Genomic DNA, 22891 nt, shown 5'->3' with positions numbered 1-22891 from the left:
TGTAACCTTTGCATGAGCCTTGCCACAGAGAGGAGCGCAGTTTGATCTGGGAGAAATGCTTTCAGAAGGCAGGGGAGAGAAACAAGGAATTTTTTGGGATGTTTTTGGCCGTCCCGCTATTTGCAGATTGACGCTCTTGATCCAGCACCCCACAGAAGTGCCCGAGCAAGTGGCCTGGTTTTTCAGGATATTTATTCTCTCATTAAGCGGCCTAATGGGCCTTCAAGGCACATTTCTGTATTTTATCGTTATGTTTAACAGTTTTAGTAGTTAGCTGTAAATGTGCTCATGGCAGTCAGCTGTTAATCATCCTTCCTAGCTTAATTTGCCAAAGTCATACTTTGCACTGTGAGTAAATTGAAGTAAATCGCTGCATGGCCGAAGTGAGCAGCAAGCTCTGGTCTCCTTGCAAATCCCTTTGAAACCAGGCTCGATGGCTGGAATAGAGGCTGTCCATCCTCCCCAGGAAAACATCCTGGGTGGTGTCAGTTTGGGGTTGTCTAGCTGAAAACGGCGTTTCAGATGAGAAACTGATCCTCCTCTTCCCGTTTTCTTGTGGAGGCAGCGTGGGATCGCGACCTCAGCGCGGGGGGAACGGAAGGGGGTCAAGCAGGGGTGGTGAAAACCCTGGTGAATTAGCTGTGGGTGTTCCACTTGGGTGCACTGATGTGCTCTTTGCACATCTGTCCCGCTCTCTGCTTGGCCAGAGTCTCCTCCGTGGTGTTTTGGGATCGACGTGCCCGGGTGGAACCCACTCGTACCTGGCCACGCGTCCAGGGGTGGGTTTGCCTCAGAGCCACCTCTGCTGCCTCAGCACGACCTGGGATCAAGCTGCAGTGTGGACAGGCTGAACCTGATCACAGGGAGGTTTTCCAGAGCTCTCGTACCCACCTGGAGTTCTTGGAGGTTGGATTATCTTGCTGTCAGGGCTGATTATTGGCTGTGCACGGCCTTGTCTTTCAGCTGTGTGCTGGAGGCTGTTGAGTGAGAAGTGGGCCTGATAAGCGTGTGGGAGGGAGGGGGCCTCTGTTTCAGTCTGCCTGTGGAGCTGTTTTGTTCAAACAGGACGTGCCTTGTGCTGCATGGGTCTCGTTTCCAACTTCATTTGCAGAATAACACGTTCTGGAAGCCGGATTCTTGCCAAGACTGCCGATGCCGGAGCAGTGTTGTCACCTGTGAGCCTACAGCCTGCAGAGCCCCTCAGTGTGACTTCCAGAAGGTAAGGGGCGAGCGTTTGTGGCTGTCCAGAGCCAGGCACAGGCTCTGTGTCCTTGTGCTCCTCCTTGGAGTGAAAACATGTGCTGTGAGAAGCCTTTGTCCCCCTCGCCGCGCTCCAGAGGCCGGGTGTCGGAGCAGCTCGATCCCAAAGGATGCCCCTGAACTGGGCTCGAACCTCCCAGCATGAGCCCAGCTTCCAGTCCCCCTCGGTTTGGAGGTGGGGCTGGGGCTCCCTGGAAGGTGCAGATGGGCACTTTCCACTCTGCTGAGCAACAACAGAGCTGAGATTGTCTGTCTTCCCATTTCTTCTACCTCGTGATGGTTGCTGAGCTCTCCTTGTCTCCTGCTTGTCTTTGTCTGGGTCTTCATTAATTGGCCATGGAATTGGTCTTGCATTAACATCTGGATTGCTGGGGTAGAGTGCACAAATAGCAGTGAAAATGAGTGCTTTAAAGAGGCTGTCAGTATAATTATATGGCTTTGTGAAGCAGGTTAAAATGTTTCCCAATATGACAGCACTAATGAGGAAGTAGTTTTGATTCTTACTGGTTTTCCCCGTTATTATTGCTGTATATTGGTTAAAGCTAGACTGAACTATTAGGAATTTTTGTGCTAAGGAGGAGGGAAATCGAGTGCTGTCGTGGCACACCTGATAATGAATGCACTAGATAAAATGATAAAAATCAGATAAATGAAAAGGTGGTAACTTTAAAGCTCATAAAGGGAAATAAGTTTATAGTGTGAAAGGAATCTGTGTGACTCCTTGACGTGGGCAATCTTCAAGACATGAAGTTTAAGTGTTCCCAAAAGCATCTGGCCATTCAAGCATGGAAAAGGGTCACCAGGGATCTCTGAAGAAGAAAAATACTTTCATGCTTCAAGGCTGAAACACCAAAAGAAAAGCAAAGTCAGAAATCACTGTCCCTCTCCATGGTTTGTTTCTCATCTACTCCTTATGAGGTTTATTAGCAAATATTGTTGATCTTGTTTCAGCAACATCTGTCCCATGTTTCTCAGTGGCCTTTCAGTGAAGAATCTTGAGTTTTGTCTTGAACAAGTGTTTTCTATTCTTTGAAAACTTCTGGTTCAGCTGAAGAATTCCCAACTGCACTCTTGGGGAGGTGTAAATTCTGCTGTTATTTTGAGGGTAAAACATCAAATGCACAAAGTGCTGTGCCACCTCTCAGCAAGGGGACATGGTGTAGCAGCATTCTCTATTTCACTGGAAACCTTTCTGAGCTGAGAGCACCAGGTCCAGCAGGGCCTCCTGTGAAAGTCCCTGTTTGATGGCAGCTGTTCATTGGAATCCTGTCTTCTCATTTTAGGGAGAAGTGCTCCAAATAGCCTCCAACAAATGCTGCCCCGAGTGTGCCTCCCGAGCCAAAGGATTCTGCCAGCACGAAGGACGGATCCACAGCGTGAGTGCTCCATCCAGTTCCTCAGCAGGGAAACTCCTTACCTGTTTGTTCCAGCCAGTGGAGGATTCTGAGCTGGTGTGCAGGGGAAGGATAGATCATCACATTTATATCCTGTCACTGTCAGATGATGGGATTTAGCAGGAGTTTGGTCAGCAGGGTGTGCAGAAAGGGAATGTGTTGCTGAGCAATTGCGTGTCCTGCACGACTTAATGGGTGAAATTTCCCCACTTGTTCCTTCCTTTTGCTGTTTCTGTGGATGACTGAGACAGTGCAGTGACATCAGGAGGGGAGCAGAGCACAGTGGACTTGACATATTAGCTGTGCTTTTCTCTCAGTAGCCATCTGTGCTGCTGGAGATTGATTGCTGCTCTGCGACCTGGGTTCTGCATTCTGTAATCCTGAATTATTCAAGAAGCAGGTTCTGGGATGTGGTTTCACCTAAGGGGGTTGAAAGGCCAAAACAATCAGAATAAGTGTCTGGAGATAAGAAAAAAAATCAAGATTCACGGGTAGTAGTTAATGAATCATGTCAAACAACTGGCAAATGCAGAAAAATGGCTTAACAGCCAACTCAAGTCCTATGTGTGGTCTCTTACAGACTTTTCTGTTTGACAAGGGGCAAGTCAGGTCCAAATCTCAAGAAATATGCTAGAGTGCCCAGACACATGTGGGCTGCACTCTCCACACCTGAGATGGATGTTGTAACCCTCTGTTCCAGCATGAGGTGTGGCCAGCATGAAGCTGGTCCGAGCTAAACAAAAACTGGAACAGGAGGGATATCACACCCATCCCCTTCTCAGGTTTCTTTGTGCCTTGGTGGCACTATGGTGCTGAATTTGGTGGTACTGTGTCCTATCATAATGCATTTTGTTTCCTCTTGTGCTATTTCTGCATTTTCCTGTGCTGTTCTCTTGCTGCAGCTTCTGTCTTTTGGCTGTTTTTGAGCCTGTTCTTTGGGTAGGCATCCCCACAAGAAGGATATGGACCTAGAAGTACCCACAATCACATTTCACATCCCAGTTCCACTGTCACAGGGTCAGAAAGCCACTTTGTCACCAGTGCCAAGTCTCATCCTTGAGAGAGGAGGAGCTTGAAAAGGGAGAGGACTTACTTACAGCTCTCACTGTGCTTTCTGTGTCCTTTTTGTCTCGTGTACAGCACGGCACGCAGTGGGCCAGCTCGGGATGTGTCCGGTGCTCCTGTGCCCACGGGAAGGTGACCTGCAGCCCCAGGACCTGCCCAGCCCTCACCTGTGGGCAAGGGGAGCTGCAGGACACTGCCCAGGGCTCCTGCTGCCCCAAATGTGTGGGCCGTGGTGGTGAGTACTGTCTGGTTTCATTGATCTGAGCTCAGAACCTCCTTCTTAGCCCCAAATCTGGAAAGCTTTTCTTTTCTTGTTCACTTTTGTTGGGAAGACGCTGGGGGCAGGCATGTCTCTTAATTCCCTTTCTGTCCTGCTGCCACATTTAGATTTTTAAAGGCTTCTCCCATGGGCCGGGAGGTGGGGACATGCTTCAAGCACTGGGAAGATGTGCATAATGTGTCCTCATTTTGGAGATTAAAATTGGGGAAAAAACCTCAGGTATTTCCTAGGAACTTGGACTTGGAGAGTTCCAGAAATGCTTCTTCAGCTGTTGGATGCCTTTTCTTGTAGAGTCCCAGTGGGAGAAGTTCATCCTTAAATCACAAGCCCCTTGGAAACTGGTGGAGTTGTTGCCCTCTTCACCTGCTTTGACAGACTACAGATTTGAATTCTGAGATGTACAAAAGCTGTGTGTTCATGATGGGTGACAGGGATTCAAGGGTGTTGGAAAAGAAACGTCCTTCTTGTTTTCCTGTCCCTTAGAGCCTTGCTCCTTCGACGGCCACGTGTTCCAGGACGGCGAGGGCTGGAGCCTGGGCCGCTGCTCCAGATGTGTCTGCAGGGATGGTGCAACTCAGTGCTCCACAGCTTCCTGCCAGCCTCTGCTCTGCAGCCAGGTCAAGGACCCTCCTGCCTTCTAGGAAATGTTCCTCAGCACCTCCTTTTCCTTGGGCAGTGTGCATTTCTCGTGCTGGGGACCAAATCAGCAGGCAAAGCTTCTGGGTGACGAGTGGGTGATGTGGAAAAGAGATATTTGACCTGCAGAAATGGTGTGGACTGATGGTGAAGCCTGTGTGTCTCTTCCCTGGTATTGTCTTTCCCCAGCATTTTATTTTTATCATCCCTTTGCTGGTTAATTAGGCACAAATTCTGTTTAAAGAAATTGCTTTTTGTTTTCTACCCAAGAAACATGATCTGGAATTGATCAGGAAATGTTTCTATTTCTGTTGAGCGAAGGAATGAAAGCACAAGATTTATAATGGGGTTTATCTTCACAAATTTCAGTGTTTAGTTTGCAGCTGGAAAGTTTGATTTGCAAGTCTTGTTACTTTTTTTTTTTTTTTTTTGTACAAGAACTCTAGAAATGCTTCTGAGGATAGCCAGCTGTGGATGAAATTCCCCTTTTGCCTTCAGGAGTTCAGAAATACAAGGCAGTAAAGTCTCGGAGCAGTGTTCCTTCCGTGTGTTGGTGTTCAGAAAACAACAAAACTGGGAAGAGGAGTTAGGCAAGCTCATGGTTTTAGTCCAGTTGGGAGAACACAGAGACATTGCTGTTTCCAAGGTCTTTGCTGTGCACAGGTGATGAGTTTTTTGCATTTATGCAGGGATCAACACAGCCAAAACCCTACAAGACTCTACAGAGTGTTCACACAGGGTTAGTAAAGGCAGCAAACTGCACACAGTACTCCAGACTCCGGGAAAATCAATTTTTGGAGTTCTTCTTATTGTATTCCAAGTGCTGAAGGGTGTGACTGTGCTCTTTGGGTCTTTTTCATTGGGCCCATTGTACCCTGGTTTTGGGCCCCTTGGTGTACTCCTTTGCAACAGCACGCCTGGAGCTGGCTCCCTGGAAATCCTCATCTCTGACCTTGACTTGATGTTTTAGGGGCTGCCATTTTCCAAGTATTTTTAGGTCTGTTACCACACTTCAGTGACAAATCCAGAAGCTCCCTGACTGAGAAGTCTTCACTGAGAAAATCAAAAGCAGTACTCATAAACTTTTTTTTTTTTTTTTCTTCTGTTGATGCTTTCCCAGCTTTCTGTTACTGGACCAGATGTTTGGACAATTAGCACTATTTTTTTAAATTAATTTTTATTTGTTGGATAGAAGAAACCCCACCTGTTTGTGTGTGTGTGTGATAATTGTGTTTTGCTTTGTCCTGAGATATTCCATTAGTATTCATTTACTAAGTACTCTGCATGAAAACAGATTTATGCTTGCTCTAGATCCCTCCTTTCCCACTCCAAGTGGACTGGTGTAACCTGCTGAGCCATTGCACTAATGTTTAATCAGCTAATCATTAGGATCTAATTGGTGGATTCGGGAGTGACTGTGTTGTTGCTGTGATGTATTTGAGAGTAATTGGCTGGCAGCATCCAAGTTAATGCGGCAGAAAGCCAATTCTGATGGTGTTCCAGATATTTCCTACCAAGGACATTTCCCGGTGGAAGGGACGTTAGCAGGATGTGCAAGGAACCTCTTCTGATCTCAATCAAAGCTCAGTTTTCTTGCATGGGCCTTTATCTCTGTCCCTTCCTTTGTTCTCCACTCCATCAAAAGCCAAGACAGAAATTCTCCTGGGATTAAACTCTCATCTTCCATCTTTCAGATAACTTTGCTCTTCCCTAAGTGCTGAGGGAGAAGAATGCCAAAAAATCCCTGTTGCATGCCACCAAAATACACAAAAAAAAAGTCTTTTAACTCTGCTGGGAAATCTGTCCTTGGTAACTTTGGCACAAAGTCTTCCACTCTTTCTTTGGAAGCCCAGGATTTGACTGATGAAGAAGATGAGATGGTGGTGCTTGGCATTTCTACTGTAATTCCAGGGTCTTCTGATCATCCTGGTGTGGCTGGAGGGAGGTGCTGATGAACAGTGCTGTTCCCAGCTGGGTATTGGATGTACAAGGACTGGGAGCAGTGGAATTAGACAGGTTTTGGATGGTTGGAGTTGGGCCACACAAGTTATATTGGTGTGAAGTGCCAGCCTTTTCCAACGTGATTGAAACCTGTCGTAAAAAAAAAAATTGAAATGAGAAAAATGCAGTTTTAAGCATAATTTAACATCTGCACAGACAGTATGGATGGATTTAACTAAAACAGTGCAGATGCCTGAGAGGTGGTGAGTGTAAATCACACCTTCCAAACCTCAAAATGTGGCAATTCCAGAAAAAAACTTCTCTCATCCATCTCCTGCTTTATTGTGCTTCCCTGCATAGCTGTATGTTTATTTTTTCCCCTGTGTATCTGCATGCCTGAATATAAGTACTTTATGTCATGTGTATGAATTTATCTGCATCTCTCCATGTATTCAGACCTCAGCTGCCACCTAAATAAGCCCAGAAAATGAGGTGGAGGAAACATCTTTCAAGCCTTTTACTCTGCCCTTGTGCTGCTTTTCGGGCCAAAACGAAACCCTGAGTGGCAGTGGGTTATCCCATGGATGCTAAATGCCTGGAATTCCAAGCACTGATGCTGACCCACACGTTAAGTGTTCATTCTTTCTTCTCCTTGTCTCTGCCTTCTGTTTAGGAGGAAGTCATGGTTCTGTCTCCTGGAAAATGCTGCCCAGAATGTGTCCCAAAGCCCTGCTCCGTGTCGGGAAGAACGTTCCAGGTGACTTGTGACAAACCACACCAAAACCACTCACAATTTTTGGCACATCTCTCTTTCCCTTCTCCCCAACCTCTGACTTGCTGCCAGCACTGAGAGCTCAGTACAAACACTGCTTTTTTCCCCTCCTGGAAAGGCAGGAGAGTTGTAATCCATCAGGCCTAGATAAGAATTTGCTGGCCAGCAGAAGGGAAGTTTGCTGGGCCAAGCAAATGAGGCACTTTTCTTTTCACACTTGCTTTGAAGGAGGAAAGCAGAAAGCACTGGTGGTCAAAGTATTTATAGCTTTCATTGTGTCATCTGGAATTAATGGAATGCATTAGTCAATGAATGTATGTATGTGGGATTTTCTGTCCATGATTTTTTTTTGCTAATAATAGCAGTTCAGGCCTCCCCAACGCCACTAGCTTGCAATGAATGAGAAATACACACCCGGAGTGTCATCTAGACCTCAGTCCCTCTTCTTCCTGTTTGCTGAGCATGTAGAGATCAGCATTTGTTTAAGAAAAGTTTATTATCTGATACAGACGTGCAGAAGGAGCCATCATATTCCATAAGCAGCTCAGGTTTCTGGAAGGAATTTGGTTGTTTTCCAAGAGTGTTCAACAACTGCATCCATGTTCTTTTTCAACAGCACGGGGAGCAATGGCAAAAAAATGCCTGCACTGCGTGTGTGTGTCAGAGAGGGGAAGTGAGATGTCTGAGGGAGACCTGTGGCTCTGTCACCTGCCAGAAGGTACTGAGAAATCACTCACCTCTGATGCCCCAGCCGCACCTTCTGCTGTGCCAAGGGCTTCAGGCAGCCCTGCTCACTGCTGGCTGGTGTTTTTAGGGGGAGAGCAAGGTGCAGCGCCCTGGGAAGTGCTGTGAGGAGTGTGTGTCTTCCAAAGGGAGCTGCTTGCACGGTGGCACCGTCAGGTACCACGGAGAGATGTGGAACAGCACCAGCTGTGACTTCTGCCTGTGCCAGGAGGGGCAGGTCACCTGCCAGGGAGCTGAGTGTGCCAAAGTGGAGTGTGCCAAGGTGAGAAAGGCTTTCTTCTGCCAGGATGGACCTGTCAAGTCTTGGGATTTTTATTATTTTTTCCCCACCTCCCTTTCTATTTTTTCTCGGCTTGAGACACTTGAAGAACCGGCCCTTGTTTTGTGCAGTCCCCTCAAAAACATTTCACAGGGAAGGAGAGCAAACCTGGAATATCCCATTTTTTATTCCCATTGCTGTTTGCTGCAAAACTAATACCCTCCCTGCCAGGTTCTGTTCTATTTGCTCTGCAGTGGATGTGCAAAATGCATTAGATAGGGTCAAATGCTTCACCCACACAGGTACAAAAATGCTTTGAATTGGCTTTTTTTGCAGTGGGATAAGACTTGTGCTTTGTTTGTCACTGCACGGGCTGAGAGGATTGGGATTGCTCAGCCTGGAGAGGAGGAAGCTTTAGGGTGACCCAATTGTGGCTTTCCAGTACCTGAGGGGCTCCAGGAAATATGGAGAGACTTTTTACAAGGGTCTGGAGTTTCATAAGGGGGGAGTGGGTTCACAGTGGCAGAAAGTAGTTTAAACTGGATATTAGGAGCAGGTTGTTCCCTTTGAGGGAGGTGAGGCCCTGGCACAGGGTGCCCAGAGAAGCTGTGGCTGCCCCTGCATCCCTGGAAGTGTCCAAGGCCACTTGTCCCTTCCAACCCAAACCATTCTGTGATCTGTTTCAGTTGGTGGGCTCTTACCTGTTTTATACCTACTGCTCCACAGTGTCAATGAAGAAAAGGGAAAGAACTGTGGCCTCCTGGGTTTTCTGTCTCAGTGATGATACTTTTTCTGCTGCTAAATCTTGAGCAGCAGCACCCTTGTGGTGTGTCTGAGGTCCAGCCAATACCCAGACATAACAGTTCCACGGGATTACCTTGTTTTAATGAGTGTTCAAAGGAGTGAAAATCCACACACAGACTCCCAAACTGTACAAAAAAAGGGTGCATCAAGGTGTAAAAAGTGTGTGTTCAGCTGTGACCGTGCCTTTGAAACAGCCAAAACGCAGTGAGCCTGGGACCCAAAGTCACCCCTGCCAGGGTGCTGCTGCTGATCGCACAACCTGAAACTGCTCAGAGAGATTTTTTTTTTTTTTGCTGGATGAAAAGTCGTGGTTGTCATAAAATCTCGTGCACTTGCAGCTGTTTGAGCGAGCTGCCTTCGTGCTCCTGGCTGTAAATTGGATCATTTACACTAATGATGATGGCGTGTTGTCATGGCTCAGTGGGGAGGATTAGTTAATATTCATGCTCACATCTTGGGTACTGACAAAAAAAATTCCATTATCCAGAAAAGCCAGGGGTGTTTTCCAGGACAGGAGCTGGAGATGTTAATCTGTAGGGTTCAGGACTCCTCAGGTCATGCTCAGTCCTAGTTTGCCTCAATAGTGCAAGGTGTGCATTAATTAATTACAAAAAAATATTTATTCAAAAAACAAATTCCATGTTTTCTTTTTCCTTTGTATTTTCCTTGTGAAGTTCATTGAGGCACCTGCCTCAATAAAATCAGAGCCCATGAGAAGCCAGGAGCACTTGGATTTCTCTCTTCATAAGGCACCTATTTATTTCCTGGTCACATCATCCTACTGGAAGTGTAATGAGGCCACAAATAGGAACTGTGAGAGGTTTAGCTCCAAACCCTTTCAAACAAACTTGTCCAGCCAAGTGTCCGTGGTGATTCTGACCTAATCCTCAAAAAGCCGTTTTCAGTAGGCTGTGAGCACGTTCTCAACCTGGAATATGATCAATCTCTCTGCAGCAAAGCCACAGCTTATCTCCCACAGCCTCTCCCTTTTCTGAGCCTTGGCAGAGCAGCATAGCTGTGTTTTTTTGGACTAGGCAAGCTGTGTTCCATGGATAGTCGCTCCCAGTTTTCCTGTAGCCTGTGTTTGTGGATGTGGGTGGGAGAGTTTACAGTACACAGTAGTGACATGAGAGCCAAGCCCTGCCAAAGGCATTTTGGAGTAATTCAAGAGCAGAAATGCGTAGAAGCAGCAGAGGGAGGTTTAGGCCGTGTGTGGTCCTCAGTGACTTAAGAAACCAGATGGTTCCTCCTCTGGCATCCCCTGCTCAGGAATGCACCAGGGATGTCAGAGTGTGTCACTTAGGTGTTCTCCCTTGGTGAACCTAACAATGAGCAGTGCTGGTGTCACCCTGTCTGTGCCTTTAATAATTCCCCTACAAAAACTGAGTGTGCCAGTGTGGCACAGGGAAAATTATCCTGGAGCAGGATTGGCATAAATCAGAAGAACTACTTGGTAATCTTGGAAACTGAAGCTGTTTCTTGTGAGCTGTGTCCTGGTTCCCTAGGAAAAAAAGTCTCTCTCTTTTCTAAATATTCAGCTTCCACTTGGGCACAAAGAGTTGTGGTGAATTGGGGCACTTTATTCCTTTTTCCTGCTGCTAAATTCTTATCTTCAGACTGAAGTTATTTAAGTGGAATCTGTGGAGCTGTACAGTTGTGACAAAGAACAGGCTTTTTCCATCTGGGATAAATAGAGCATGTGCTTTGAAATTCTCTGGGGGAAGTAAAAGTAGAACATTCAAAATGAAGGTAAGCCTCTATGCATTGAAATCTTGAGGTTGGTCCGGTGAAATCCTAGTGATCCACGGAGAAGAAGGGGGAGTATTTCTCTGCGGGATTTAGGGATGAAGTAATGGCCTTATCGCTGAATTCCGAGGCCTTTTCTGAGCTTTCTTCAGCAACTGCAATATTGCTAAGCACATTTTTCAAACTATACCTGCAGAGATGAAGTGGGATACGGAGAAGATAAGGTGAAATTAGATATCGGAGATTGCATTCCAGGGCAAGAGCTGTTCTGCCTCAGCATTCCACAGCGGTTTTGGTGATGTCGATTCCCTTGGAATTGCTGCAACCTTTTCTCTTCCTCACAGGGTGAAGACTTAATTCACTTAGAGGGGAAGTGCTGTCCCGAATGTATCTCCAGCCGTAGTTACTGTGTTTACAAAGAACATACCAAAGCTGTGAGTATCCTTGTACTTTGCAGCAAGGAATGGAGAGTTCTGTTCATAAAGGTTTGGAGGGGTTGGCTCTCCCTCTCTGGTTCTGAGAAGGATATTATTTGCAAGTGTTAGCAGAAAAATAATCCATTAATATCGTCTGCAGATTGCATTTGCAGTTTGCAGAAACACTCGTGTGCATCGGCTGCAGAATTTCACTTTTCCTTGGTCTCCTTTGTGCAGCTCAATCAATCATTTCCCTTTAATATTTAATATCCCTGCTCAGAGGTTTCCTGCACATTTCATAAAGATAGTTGATTTTAATCCTATCAAGTAGAAGCTACAGAGCTGGGGCAGTGTGTAGCTTTCTGACAATGTATCCCACTAATTATCATCTTTACAGCAACAGGAGCCCATTATTAATATTTTCAAGGAACTTCCCTCTGAAGTTGAAGAGAAAGGAAACATTGATTATCTCAGTTTAAATATACCAGTGGTGGATTTTTCCTTGCCCTCACAGATGAGCACTGGAGCTGACAGCTGCTCTTTGCCAACAGATGCGGGAAATGGGAAATTTAATATTGTTCGGGGCTTTTTTAACATGCTGAGCCTTTCTTTGCTCAGATCCCTTTCCCTGCCCCAGGTGAGGTAAAACACTAAGGTGGGAGCTTTTTTCCAGTTGCTGCTTTGTCCTTTCTGAGAGAGGAGCTGGCTTTGTGAGCATTTAAAATGCCTGCTTGTCTCTTTTCTGCGGAGCCCTTCATCCCTGTGCTGTTTCAGCCGGAGATCTCTACACCTGCCAGATCCACTCAGCACCGAGGTTTTCCTTGGCTCCTGAAGCTGTGTTTCTTTCTCCTGCAGAACGGGGAGACCTGGGCAGAAGGGCCGTGTCGGGAATGCGAGTGCAGGGATGGGGATGTGACCTGCTTCCAGCGCTCCTGCCCGCCCTGCCCGAGGGGCAGCCGGCCTCTGGAGGCCAAGGGAGACTGCTGTCCACGCTGCCAGCCAGGTACAGAGCCAGGGAAATCCTTCTTCTGGAATCCCTGCGGCCTTCACTCCCCCAGCAGCACTCTGATCCCCTGTGGAATCTTATCTTCTCTCCACTTTTCAGTTGCTAATTAACTCGTTTCCATACAATTTAGTTCCTAGATAAGTTTGAGGCTCCCAGTGACTTCCCCTGATTTAAATGGCAACTTTATTTTGGCGTAAGAACTTCTCCTCAGGGTTGGTGTTTTGGAAGAGTTTTGTCTTTTTCTCTTTTCTTTCCCTGCTCCTTTCTGAATCCTAGCGTGAGTTTCGGAGTTTTTGGGCCCCTGATTATCTCTTGGGAGTGGGAAGAAGAAAGAAAGTGCATACACTTCTATGCCACAAGCTCACCTGGGGCTGAATGGCTGCCAGTTAATAATTGTTTGGAAAGACTAGCATAGCCTTGGCTTATATGGTAATTTTGCCTATAAATTCCTTTTTCTCCAGGATATTGTCATTCCCCTGCATTTACGTTTCATGGTTGGGAGGCTTTAGCTGTGGATTGCTCCTTCTTTTTGGTAGCTCTTCTTGTTGCATTCATATAACTTTGGTTTTATCAGGGTGCTCCAGTTAATGCTTCATCTCAGTAAAAAAGAGAGTAGCTTCACAGTTTAATTGTGCTGGGGCACATTTAGCATCTCCTTGTTTTAAAGCTTGTTATTTGCTGCATGCTAATGGAAGTGCAAAGCACTACAGAAAGAGAAGTGAGGAAAAAGTGGGTTTGGTCAGTTCAGATGGAATTGTCCTGGATTCTTGAGAGGGAACAGCACCTGCACAGGCTGCTGAGGGAGGGATAGATGATGTAGTGCTCTCAGCACCTCTCCCTTCTCCTTATCAAGAAGTACCTCTGTCTGCTGGTTATCCCTGAAAAAGTGGTGGCATCGTGGTAGCATTTTGGGAAGCCCAGGCTTTGGAGTCATAGAGAGACATACAGAGCCAAGCCTGCATTTTTTGTGTCCTGAAGGGTAACTGGCAATTTCCCTTACCCAGGCCTGCTGTTTTCCCTCTGTGTTTTTCTGTCTCGCAGCGGTGGGGGATGAGAAACAAATGCAAAATGCAGCCTGCAGCGGTTCAATCTGTGAGCTCAGAACACCAGCCCCTGCTGCATCTGCTTCCATAAAGCCAGCAAAAATTGATTGCTGCTTCTCAGAGGTGTTCTGGGGGAAGCTGGCAGAGAGAACCCATTCCTTTTCAGGCAGGGGAAACCAAAAAGCCCTGGGCACTGGTGTATTTATGTTGAAACCAGCAAATATTCCCTCTCACTGAGAACTTTTGGCTTGGAGTCTCGCTGAGAACACTTGGCTGGGAGCAGAGGGGCTTTGTTTTGTAACCAGAGAAAAATTGCTCTGTTCCATATCTCTCCAAGTACCTGTGGCCAGGAAGTACTTCTGTGGTGCTGTGCCATCAAGGTTTTTCTGGAGGTGGAAGCATTCTTCCATCTCTACTCTGACCTGGCATGGACACAGAGTCTTGACATACTGCAGGGTTTGGCTTTAAGAATCTCAAATTCAGGTTGTTTCGGGCTGTTAATTCCTGGTGGCTCACAGTTTTTACTGCTGAGAAACCATGTGGACAATGAATACCCTTTTAATCAATTGCCTAGAAAATCTGAGTCTATATAATGACTCCTCACATAGTAAATCGAGCAATAAAACATTTAGCCCCTTCGATATAATCCAGTATATAAAAACCCACTCCAAAGCTAACGCACCTTGTACCACCCAGGGAAACAAGCCACGAATTTCACTTTGATTTTGGAGTGGCGTTGTTTTGCTCCTTCCTGGCTGCCAGCACTGCTCTGTGTGTTCCCCCTGTGCCAGGTGAGTGCCACCCAGACTGTGTGAGCTGCTCCCAGGCCTCTGATGGCTGTGACTCCTGCCGGGACCCCGGGAAGCGGCTGCAGGACGGGCGCTGCGTGGAGATGTGTGGACAGGGCTTCTACCAGCACGGGGGGGCCTGCTTAGGTAATTCCTGCAAGGGGCTAGACCTCTCCTTCTCTGCTGCATGCTGTACTTCTGGTTGTGGGATCCTGTGGGTTCATCCTGAAGAGATTGCCAGGCTTTGGTTGGAAGAGCATCCAGGCATGTGCTGTGTTGGAAACACGAGGCTTTGTGAGGTTTCAGGTGGAAGCAGACGCAAATTCTTCAACTCTTTAGGCAGAATGAGGCAAAACCATCTCATCAGGGCGGGGGTTCTTTCTGCAGCAGGGATTTGGCATTGATTTTTCTTCTCTCTTCTTTCCCCTGGAAGCCTGCAATGAGACCTGCTCAGCCTGCACCAGTGGATTTGAGTGCTCCTCATGCCAGGCACCCCTGCTGCTGAAGGATGGGCAGTGTGTGAGTTCCTGTGGGAAGGGCTACGTTCAGGATCAGCTCCTCTGCACAGGTACCTGGGAGCAAAAGAGGCTGCAGTGCTCTTGTGATGGCAAAAGCTGTACCTGGGCTATGGGAACCCTCTCTCTTGAGGCACCTGCTGTTGACATAGGTGTTAGTGTTTACCCTAGGGTAAAGGAAGGAGTCAGTGAACAGAGGAACCAAGTCATACAGGGTAAAATTGATCACAGCTTGGGGAAATAGTCACGGCAGCTCCTCAGTGGATCAGTTCTGTTGTGTGTTTTTTTGACTTCAGTGCAGACTGCCTGCGCCTGCTCATGCCAGACCTTTCAGGATATGTTACTTTGAGGTGGATGCAAAATTGCTTGGAGGGGTGGGGGATTGATAGCACTCAGGAGATACTTTCTGGGGAAGTTTCCTCCTTAGTTTTTTTCATTCATCTGCTCCGTACTATGTGCACTTCCTGGAAGTGCATTGAGTTCGCTGCTCTCAGGAAGCATTTTCACAGAGTGAATTGGCAATTCTATAAAACACTGAGATGTGTCTCAATCCTTTATCTTAGCACTTGGAAAGAGTGAGAGTAAGATGTGGAAGTTAGCTTTCTCTTTGAAGGAACTATGACAGTGCTTTTATGAGCTTCCCCATCTCCTTTGAAATAACTTTAAACTCTCCCCAAACTGTAGAGCAGCTGCTTTTTCATCATGGCAGTTTAATTGTTTTCTCTAAAATTAACACTTTTCTCGTCTTGATGTTGGCCTTTTGTAGAAGGCTTCTAATTATTCCTGCAGCTCTGATTCAGCAGAGGGGTGGAACAACTGCTTAACTTCTGAGCCATCTCTTTAATTTCTTTGGAACTAACTGTCTTGCTCAGAATTTAATACAGGCTGGGGGCTTTTGGCACATTTCAGGGCAAAGCGCTTTAGATGGGAAGTCCAGCTTCCTTTTCTCAAGTGCTTTCCCTTGAAGAGCTCACCACTTGTTTCAGATTTTGAAAGGCTGAAAAAACTCTGTCCTCCAGCAGCCACTACAGCCCAGGACTCTGCTGTGGATGTATAAAATAGACAAGAGAGACCCAGTCCAAAAGAATTTATAGGCTTAAGTATCAAATAATCTTCTACTTCATTGGGTTTTATTTTATCATTTCCTTTCCACCTGCTCTTCGTGTTTTAATTGGCAGTGCACATGTACTGCTGAAGGGGTAGGGAAAGGCTAATGTTTCATTTTATTGCTGGTTTGTAGATTACCGACTGTACGCTCCATCCAAATTTGCAGTCACGCATGCTTGTAGCTGAACGTTGCTGGGAAAATTTGTTCCTCTTTCCTCAAGGGAATTAAACCAATTTGCTTTAGTTCTGCCTGGCTGCATTTTCTGCATAAAGTCAAACCAGTGGAGAAAGTCTTACATTTCAGATGCGGTCCGTAATTCACGGCCGTTCACTCTTTCCTTGTATCCTCTTTATTCCTGCAAATCTCTAATCACGTTGTGGAGACGGGCCTCAGACTGCTCCCAAAGATTTTCCTCATAATGGTTTTAACATCCACAATAAGCATGTTCCAAAATCACAGCAAGGATGAACTAGACTGTGTTAATTGCTATAGTTCCAGTAAAGTCCCTCTTGAGGAATTCGCTCTGGACTTAAGAGAGACTTAGCACCAGGTTCCTTGCTCTGTCCTCTTGTTGAAACACTGTTGTCTGTGTTGTAGAAAAACACAGTGAATTAGCCTTTCCTTTTGTTCATGTTTTGTAACAGCTGGTCTAATTGAGTCCCTTTTCAGTTTTTGATTACAGTTGTTTGATCTCTGCCCTATTTTAATCCTACACCAGGGTTGTTTGCTGCCCCCATCCCTCCACTTGCTTCTGTGAAAGTGGATTTAATTAAAACCATTAAGAGAAAGTAAAATGGAGAGTAAGAGGTAATAAGTTCAGTTATGTAGCAGTGGATTAGAAGATCATGGTTGAGTTTGTGTCAGGCGGAGTGGCGGGTTCTCCCTTGGCAAAAAAAGAGCTTCCCCACCGAAGGCAAAGCGAAGGGAAGCAAAGATAAACTGCGTGGTAGAATGGAAGGGCTCGAAGGACTTGCAGTGTTTAATGCTCTCACTGCCTTCTCCTAACTTAATTATTTATGTTTTCAGGATTATTCAAAAGCCCAGGCAGAGCTGGAGCGTTTCAGCTTTCATCTCCCAAAATGCGAACGTTGAAGTGTGTAACTTGACACTAACAGACCCATCTCACTCTGGAGCAAAGCACTTGGATTTCTGCTCCCTACATGTTGCTTTTCCCTGCTGTCCCTGCCTGTGGGGTCCAGGGCTGAGTGTGGCTGAGCTGAGCTTGCCCAGCTCCCAGGGTGGAGTGCAGGGGAGAGGTGGCACGCATCTGTGGGACCCCCAAGCCCAGCAGTGCCTTCTGTGTTCTTGCTGGGATACCACTGGCATTGCCCTCCTGCTGTGGTCAGACCTGGGAAGAGAGAGTTTGGTGAGCTGCAAAACAGCCCCTACAAATCCCAGCTGGAAATAGCCAGGGGGTTGGAAATAGCTTCCTGGCCGTGCAGTCACTTCTGTTGATTTATTTTCACACAGCCACTTTGTTGCTGCAGGCAAAGATGTTTGAGCTGATGGTGACTCATTTATGCTTCCATTTTTCCCTTGTTCTTTCTGTGGAGTTGGTGCCTGGCTGTTTGGGTGAGGAGCAGCTGTTAAGCCTGGCAGTGATCCAGTGCTGAAAGAGCCAGGGATTCTGGAGTCCAGGGTGTGTAATCACGGAATCACAGAATGGTTTGGGTTGGAAGAGACTGTAAAGATTATCCTGTTCCAACCCCTCTGCTGTGGATGCTTTCCACTATCCCAGGTTGCTCACAGCTCCATCCAATCTGGCTTTAAACACTTCCAGGGATCCAGGGGCAGCCACGGCTTCTCCCAGCAACCTGTGCCTCACCCCCCTCACAGGGCTTTGCCAAGGGCCAGCAAGAGCCAACTGGTAACTGTTTAAAAACAGGCTGCCAGCAGGGAAAAGTGTCTCTTGGAAAGGAGCAGCACCTCTAGGGAGGAATTGAGAGCTTTGCAAATGACTGGGAATGTTGAGAAGTGCTGACATACTGAGGCAGGTTAACAGGCAGGGGTCCCAGCCATGCAATGGGAAGTCTGCAATTAAGGGATCTGAGTCCTGGCACCCACTCTTTCAAATACATGGTGAAAGTTAGACTTAGCTCAGAGAGGAGCAGAATAGGCAGGTCTGGAAGGTGAAGTGAGGACATTCCACTGCTTAGAAATTTACAGCATGAACTCATACTCTGCAGTTAACTTTGGAGTGTAGACGTGCCCTGAGAATCATCCAAGCTGGAGTGAGATGCAGGCTTTTTTATCAGCAAGGGAAATGATCGACTGGAGCAGGAAACTCTGCACATGCTCTGCCTTGGGATGGGATGGTTGGTGCTCATTGTGCTGGGATTGTGAGGGGAAGATCCTATCCAGTACAGGATGCCCAGGGTCCTTTTGAGAGACCCCTCACACTGGAGTGTTCAGGAAGCAGAAGAGCCACAGCATTCTGGAAAGATCAGGAATGAGGTGGAGGGAAAGACGATGCAGGAGGGTGAGAAGGGGGAGAGCAAACAGCTAATCAAGACAAGAAAAGGGAAGATAAACCAGGATGGAAGCGTGGAGAAAAAGCATCCAGAATGCCAAAGGACCACGTGCTGGGCATGAGCTCAAATTGTCCTGTGTCTTCCCCCCTGAACACTCCCTGTTCTAACCCCAGGTGTTCCAGTTCCCTCCGTGTGAGATGGAGCTGATAGCACTTCCCTGCCTTGGGCAACAGTGAAATCTCCTGGGATGGATGGGGTGTTATGCCTCTCTGTGTATAATGTGCTCTTAGCTCTGTGGATGAGCTGCTGCTGGTTTCTGCCTTGCACTGATGCTACTCACAGATGAGATTTTTCTTGGGTGGCTGCAACTTCGGACATGTTTGCAGGGCAAACATCGAGAAGTTTCCTTTCCCCCACCTGCCACAGACTGGGAGCACGAGCACGTACCTGCCTTATTGTGAAATAATGAATTGAAGAACATCTTTGGAACATACTTGGGTGTAATTAAGAAAAAAAAAAAACCAAACCAAACTTAACAGCTAAAAGAAGTGTAATTTGCACCATTCCTGCAACACTGGGAGTACATGATCTGATAGGAGTCTGTGTCCTTATTTTCCCCAGGAATTACTCAGACTGAGCATGTGAGGATTCCTGATAAGTCAGTTCCTTCTGCACATGGAAGGACAGGAGGAGTTGTTCCTGGAAGCAGGCTGGCTTGTTTCTCATTTTGCCAAACATTGAGTTCAGCCCCACAGTGCAGTTCTGCGTGTGTGTGCCCGGAGCTGGGTTACTGTCAGCAGTCACCCCCAGGATCTGAGACGGGATCTATTCCTATTTCCCTTTGTGCTTCTGCAGCCCCTGGCACCAGGCACTTTACAGTGTTCCCAACACTCTTCCTGGGCTGATAACAGCTACTCTGATCTGTGCTGCTGTCACATTCCACGTGCAAAATGCAGCTGGAAGTCGTCCTGCCGGGATGGCTTGGATGAAAGGTTCTAACCTAAGAGTGACAGTGGGTTGTGTTTGTTATTTTTTCATCTTCTGGAGCAGTGCAAGCCTGAGCAAACCTGTGAAGAAGTGAAGTGGTGCAGGCTCTTTGTTGTAAGGAGCTGGCTGGAAGCGGGTTATTGGCTAATCCTGCACTTGTCTCCCCTGCAGCCTGTCACGAGTCCTGCTCCTCGTGCTGGGGAGCTGCAGAGAACCACTGCCTGTCCTGCAAAGACCCATCACACGTGCTCCAAGCGGGGCTCTGCCTGCCCAGCTGTGGCCAGGGCTTCTACCCAACGGATGGCATCTGCACTGGTAAATAGCTGGGAGAGAAATGCTCTGCACGAGCGGGAATCAATATTTCATTTAGCCGTGCAGCAGCTGTGACTTTATTCGAGTCTGACAAGCCAGCTGCAGCTCGTGCCTTCCTGCCGGATGAGGGAAGCTGCTGTTTGTTTGTGAGATTATTAAATTCATTAACGCTAATCAGATGCTGCAAGGTTTAAGGGGTTTTTCCTCGCCGAACAGCTTGAGAACCCGAGTTGTTTCTGAGGGCTTGACAAATCCATTTGTCTGCAGAAGGAAAAATGGCTTTTGCTGGCAGGTTTCTGTAAATTTAATTATAATTCAGCATCACAGTAACTAATACCTGCACAGCAGATGTGCCTTGGGAGCTGGGAAGGTTTGCTGGGAGAAAGGGAGAAGAGGTGGCTAGAGGGAATTAAAAGACCTAAGTCAAACAGATCCTGAAGGGGGGTGAGAAAAAAAATCTCAAGGAATCTCACATTTGCCATATGCATTTCAGAGGACTGTGCATGGTCAGTCAGGGCTTGTTGGGCTTCAGGTGTGTGGCTCACACAGGTGTGTCTGGGTCACACTTCGCTAGAGAGAGTTTAAAAGCTGGAACATGGTAGCAAAATGATTGCTATTTGTGCTTATTCTGGATGACCAGGTGTTCCTCTTCATTTTGGTCCATGTCTGTACCAGGTAGTTTTATTCACCTATGTTTTAAGTGTGCAGGCTTGAAATCTTATGGCTGAAAAGGAAATTTAACTTAGGTTTGGTTTTTATTGCCAGTGGTTTCTCGAAACCCCATAGCTGCTCCTTGAAACCTCTGAGGTTCAGACCTTTCACCTTCTACCACAATCCATGCATTTTGATACCCAGCTGGAGATCTGCTTTGTGCTTTCTAGTGAAAAGAGACAGAAATTGGTTAAGTAAAATGCTTGACATAAAAATATCCAGCAGCATATTGCCTTAGGGAAGCCAAAGTTCCATGGTGCTCTTGGACAAGAGGTCAGTTCAGAGCTGATTGCCTGGGATAATATAGACCACAGGAATTGATAAGAAAAATTATCATGTTTGATCTTAGCTGCATTTTCCCCCTTTGAAGAAAAGGGGGAGGGGGGAAATTACCATTTGTTGAAATCATCTTTCCCCCGCTCCTTCCTGAGCAGTCTGGTAACTGCTGCTTGCTGTGCACTGCCATGTAAAGATTTATAGGGTGGTTTCCATACGTGGGGAGAGGTTGATGGCTCTGCTGTTGTTCCCTAATTGAGTGCATGTCATTAATGAGCTGTTCTCCTGGCAGCTTGTGGCCAGTTCTGTGAGAGGTGCTCTGCAGAGGCAGCCAGGTGTGTGAGCTGTGCTGCAGGGAAGCTGTTACACGAGGGGAAGTGCATCCCTCGGTGCCCAGACGGGCATTTCCCGACTGCCAGTGGGAGATGCGGAGGTAAGAGGTGGATTTTGCATGACCCTTTCCAAGGCTCTCAAGGCACTCTCCTTGCATTGTCTGCTCTTCCATAAATGTGGGGAGGGAATTTTAAGAACAGAGAAATGGGAGTGGGGACAGGGAATTTTATTTTTTTTGCTTGTTTTCCTTGGGTTCACTTGTGATGGATTGTTTCAATAACCTCTTTTCCTTGCGAAACATTCAAAACATCGTGTGAGCGAGAGTTATTACTGTTAGTACTTACTAATACATGGGCACTTCTGCTCTCACTAGTTCACCTAGCTGAGTCTCATTCCAGCTGGGAGTTTTCCACAGCTGGAGAAGGCTGTAGTCAGCAACACCACTCTCAAGGAGTAAAAATGGGATGTTGCAGCTCTGTGTGCTCTGTTTCTTTATCAGCTTGTCACGCTTCATGCTCCACGTGTGAGGGACCTCTGGCCACTCACTGCACCTCCTGTTCCTTCCCTCTGGCATTGCGCCAGGGCCAGTGCCTGGAGAGCTGTGGAGAGGGATTTTACCAGGATCACAACATCTGCAAGGGTAAGCTCTGTACTTGGGATAAGTTCCCCAGCTGCTGTAAACCAGGTTTTGTTTTTCCTTTCTCCAATGCTGAAGCAGTGAGTGCTTAATTCCTGCCTTTCCTGTTGATTGTTTTCTGCTTTGAGAAAAAGCAAGTTTTCCCACATAATTTCTGCTTTCACACCTCCAGGATTTAGTGATTTCAGGGACTTTTTTGGGCTTTTTCCTTCTTCTCTATGCACACTGCTGAAATAAATGTTCATTGCTTCCGGTTTTTACCTCAACACAAGTTAAGAGGTGGATGAAATTCCACATCTACCTGGTATGAAATTCCACATCTACCTGGTATGAAAGTCCACATCTACTTAGTATGAAATTCCACATATTCGTGGTATGAAGCTCCACATGCATCTGGTAGATTTGCAGAGACTGAGGTCATCTTTGCAGTCGGGGGAAAAGCGAAAATAGGGAAGGCGAATTTCTGCTTCGTGTGAGCCCTTCTCACTGGCATTCCTTGCTGTCCCTCCTAGTGAGATGGAGCTCACTGTTGCAGTTCCACAAATTAAAGGAGAATTGGCTGCCTGTGGCACAGGGCTGTGGTTTCTTACTTGTTCATCAGCTTTACTCGGGGGAAAAAGCGCCGTTCCTTGCGGGCGAGGGGAATGATGTCAAAGTACTTTTCTAAAATCCCTGTTCTGTTGTAGCAACCAGGACCAGATGCTGTTGGGCCTTGGGAAAGCTGTCCCTTGTCCTTCTCCCTGGCAAAGCTGTGGCTCTGATGGCTCTCTCCCCCTGTGCCCAGGTTGCCACCCGTCCTGCCGCTCCTGTGCCGGCCCGGGGGCCGCGCGCTGCCTGCGGTGCCAGGCGCCCGAGGACGTCCTGCAGCCTCACCTGCCCGGGGAAGGAGCTCTCCATGGCCTTTGCCTCCCCCTCTGCCCATCCCAGTTCCATGTGGATAGCACAGGAGTCTGCAGAGGTGAGAGGAGCTGTTCAAAGCCCTGGAGCGTGGGTGTTTGGGGGGAGCTTGTACCATGTTTGATTCGTATATGCCGAGAGCCCTCGTGACTGCCATGAGTGTTTCAACTCTGTAACTTTCAAAATGGCAAATCCTAGTACTTTTGAGGGAAAATGTAATCTACATAAGACTCGTGACTAAAAGGCCCAGGTACTTTCTTTTTAAGTGCCTCTGTTCAAGCCTGCACGGCTCAGCTCAGCGTAGCCTCCTTTCCATTGAAACTGAGTACGTGATTTTTAGCACCGACTTACTTTGAAGCAGGATGAATCCTTAAAGCCTTTTCAAAAAAGACTGAGCTTTCTCCTTCTTAGTCCTTGGAGCAGGTCAAGACATCCCACAGCAGTCTTTTCTTTTGAGGAAGCTCTTCTGCTACATGCCCTGCAGCACACC

At 47.1% G+C, this 22891-nt stretch overlaps 1 protein-coding gene across 4 annotated transcripts in view; it reads left to right on the top strand.

The window, feature by feature from the left end:
• The window catches only part of LOC102109088 (extracellular matrix organizing protein FRAS1), a 105606-nt gene that overhangs the window by 30219 nt on the left and 52496 nt on the right, over positions 1-22891 (top strand). For 2 of the 4 annotated variants that reach the window (XM_088057107.1, XM_088057104.1), the window contains exons 3-17: positions 1112-1219; positions 2544-2636; positions 3795-3954; positions 4483-4616; positions 7250-7333; positions 7965-8066; positions 8163-8354; positions 11246-11335; positions 12173-12320; positions 14158-14301; positions 14588-14722; positions 19407-19550; positions 20827-20967; positions 21367-21507; positions 22289-22462. In XM_088057107.1, coding sequence (XP_087913233.1) covers positions 1112-1219; positions 2544-2636; positions 3795-3954; positions 4483-4616; positions 7250-7333; positions 7965-8066; positions 8163-8354; positions 11246-11335; positions 12173-12320; positions 14158-14301; positions 14588-14722; positions 19407-19550; positions 20827-20967; positions 21367-21507; positions 22289-22462 — 1990 coding nt within the window. Of the gene's footprint in view, positions 1-1111; positions 1220-2543; positions 2637-3794; positions 3955-4482; positions 4617-7249; positions 7334-7964; positions 8067-8162; positions 8355-11245; positions 11336-12172; positions 12321-14157; positions 14302-14587; positions 14723-19406; positions 19551-20180; positions 20223-20826; positions 20968-21366; positions 21508-22288; positions 22463-22891 lie in introns of those variants that run through there. The other 2 variants (XM_088057106.1, XM_088057108.1) reach the window with 2 other exon arrangements.

The sequence above is a fragment of the Pseudopodoces humilis genome, chromosome 6, assembly GCF_049639895.1.
Source record: "Pseudopodoces humilis isolate 2021_Gansu_Grassland_sample_001 chromosome 6, ASM4963989v1, whole genome shotgun sequence".
Taxonomy (NCBI): Eukaryota; Metazoa; Chordata; class Aves; order Passeriformes; family Paridae; genus Pseudopodoces; species Pseudopodoces humilis.
The sequence above is the reverse complement of the archived record's forward strand: the minus strand, read 5'-3'. Positions and strand labels throughout refer to the sequence as shown.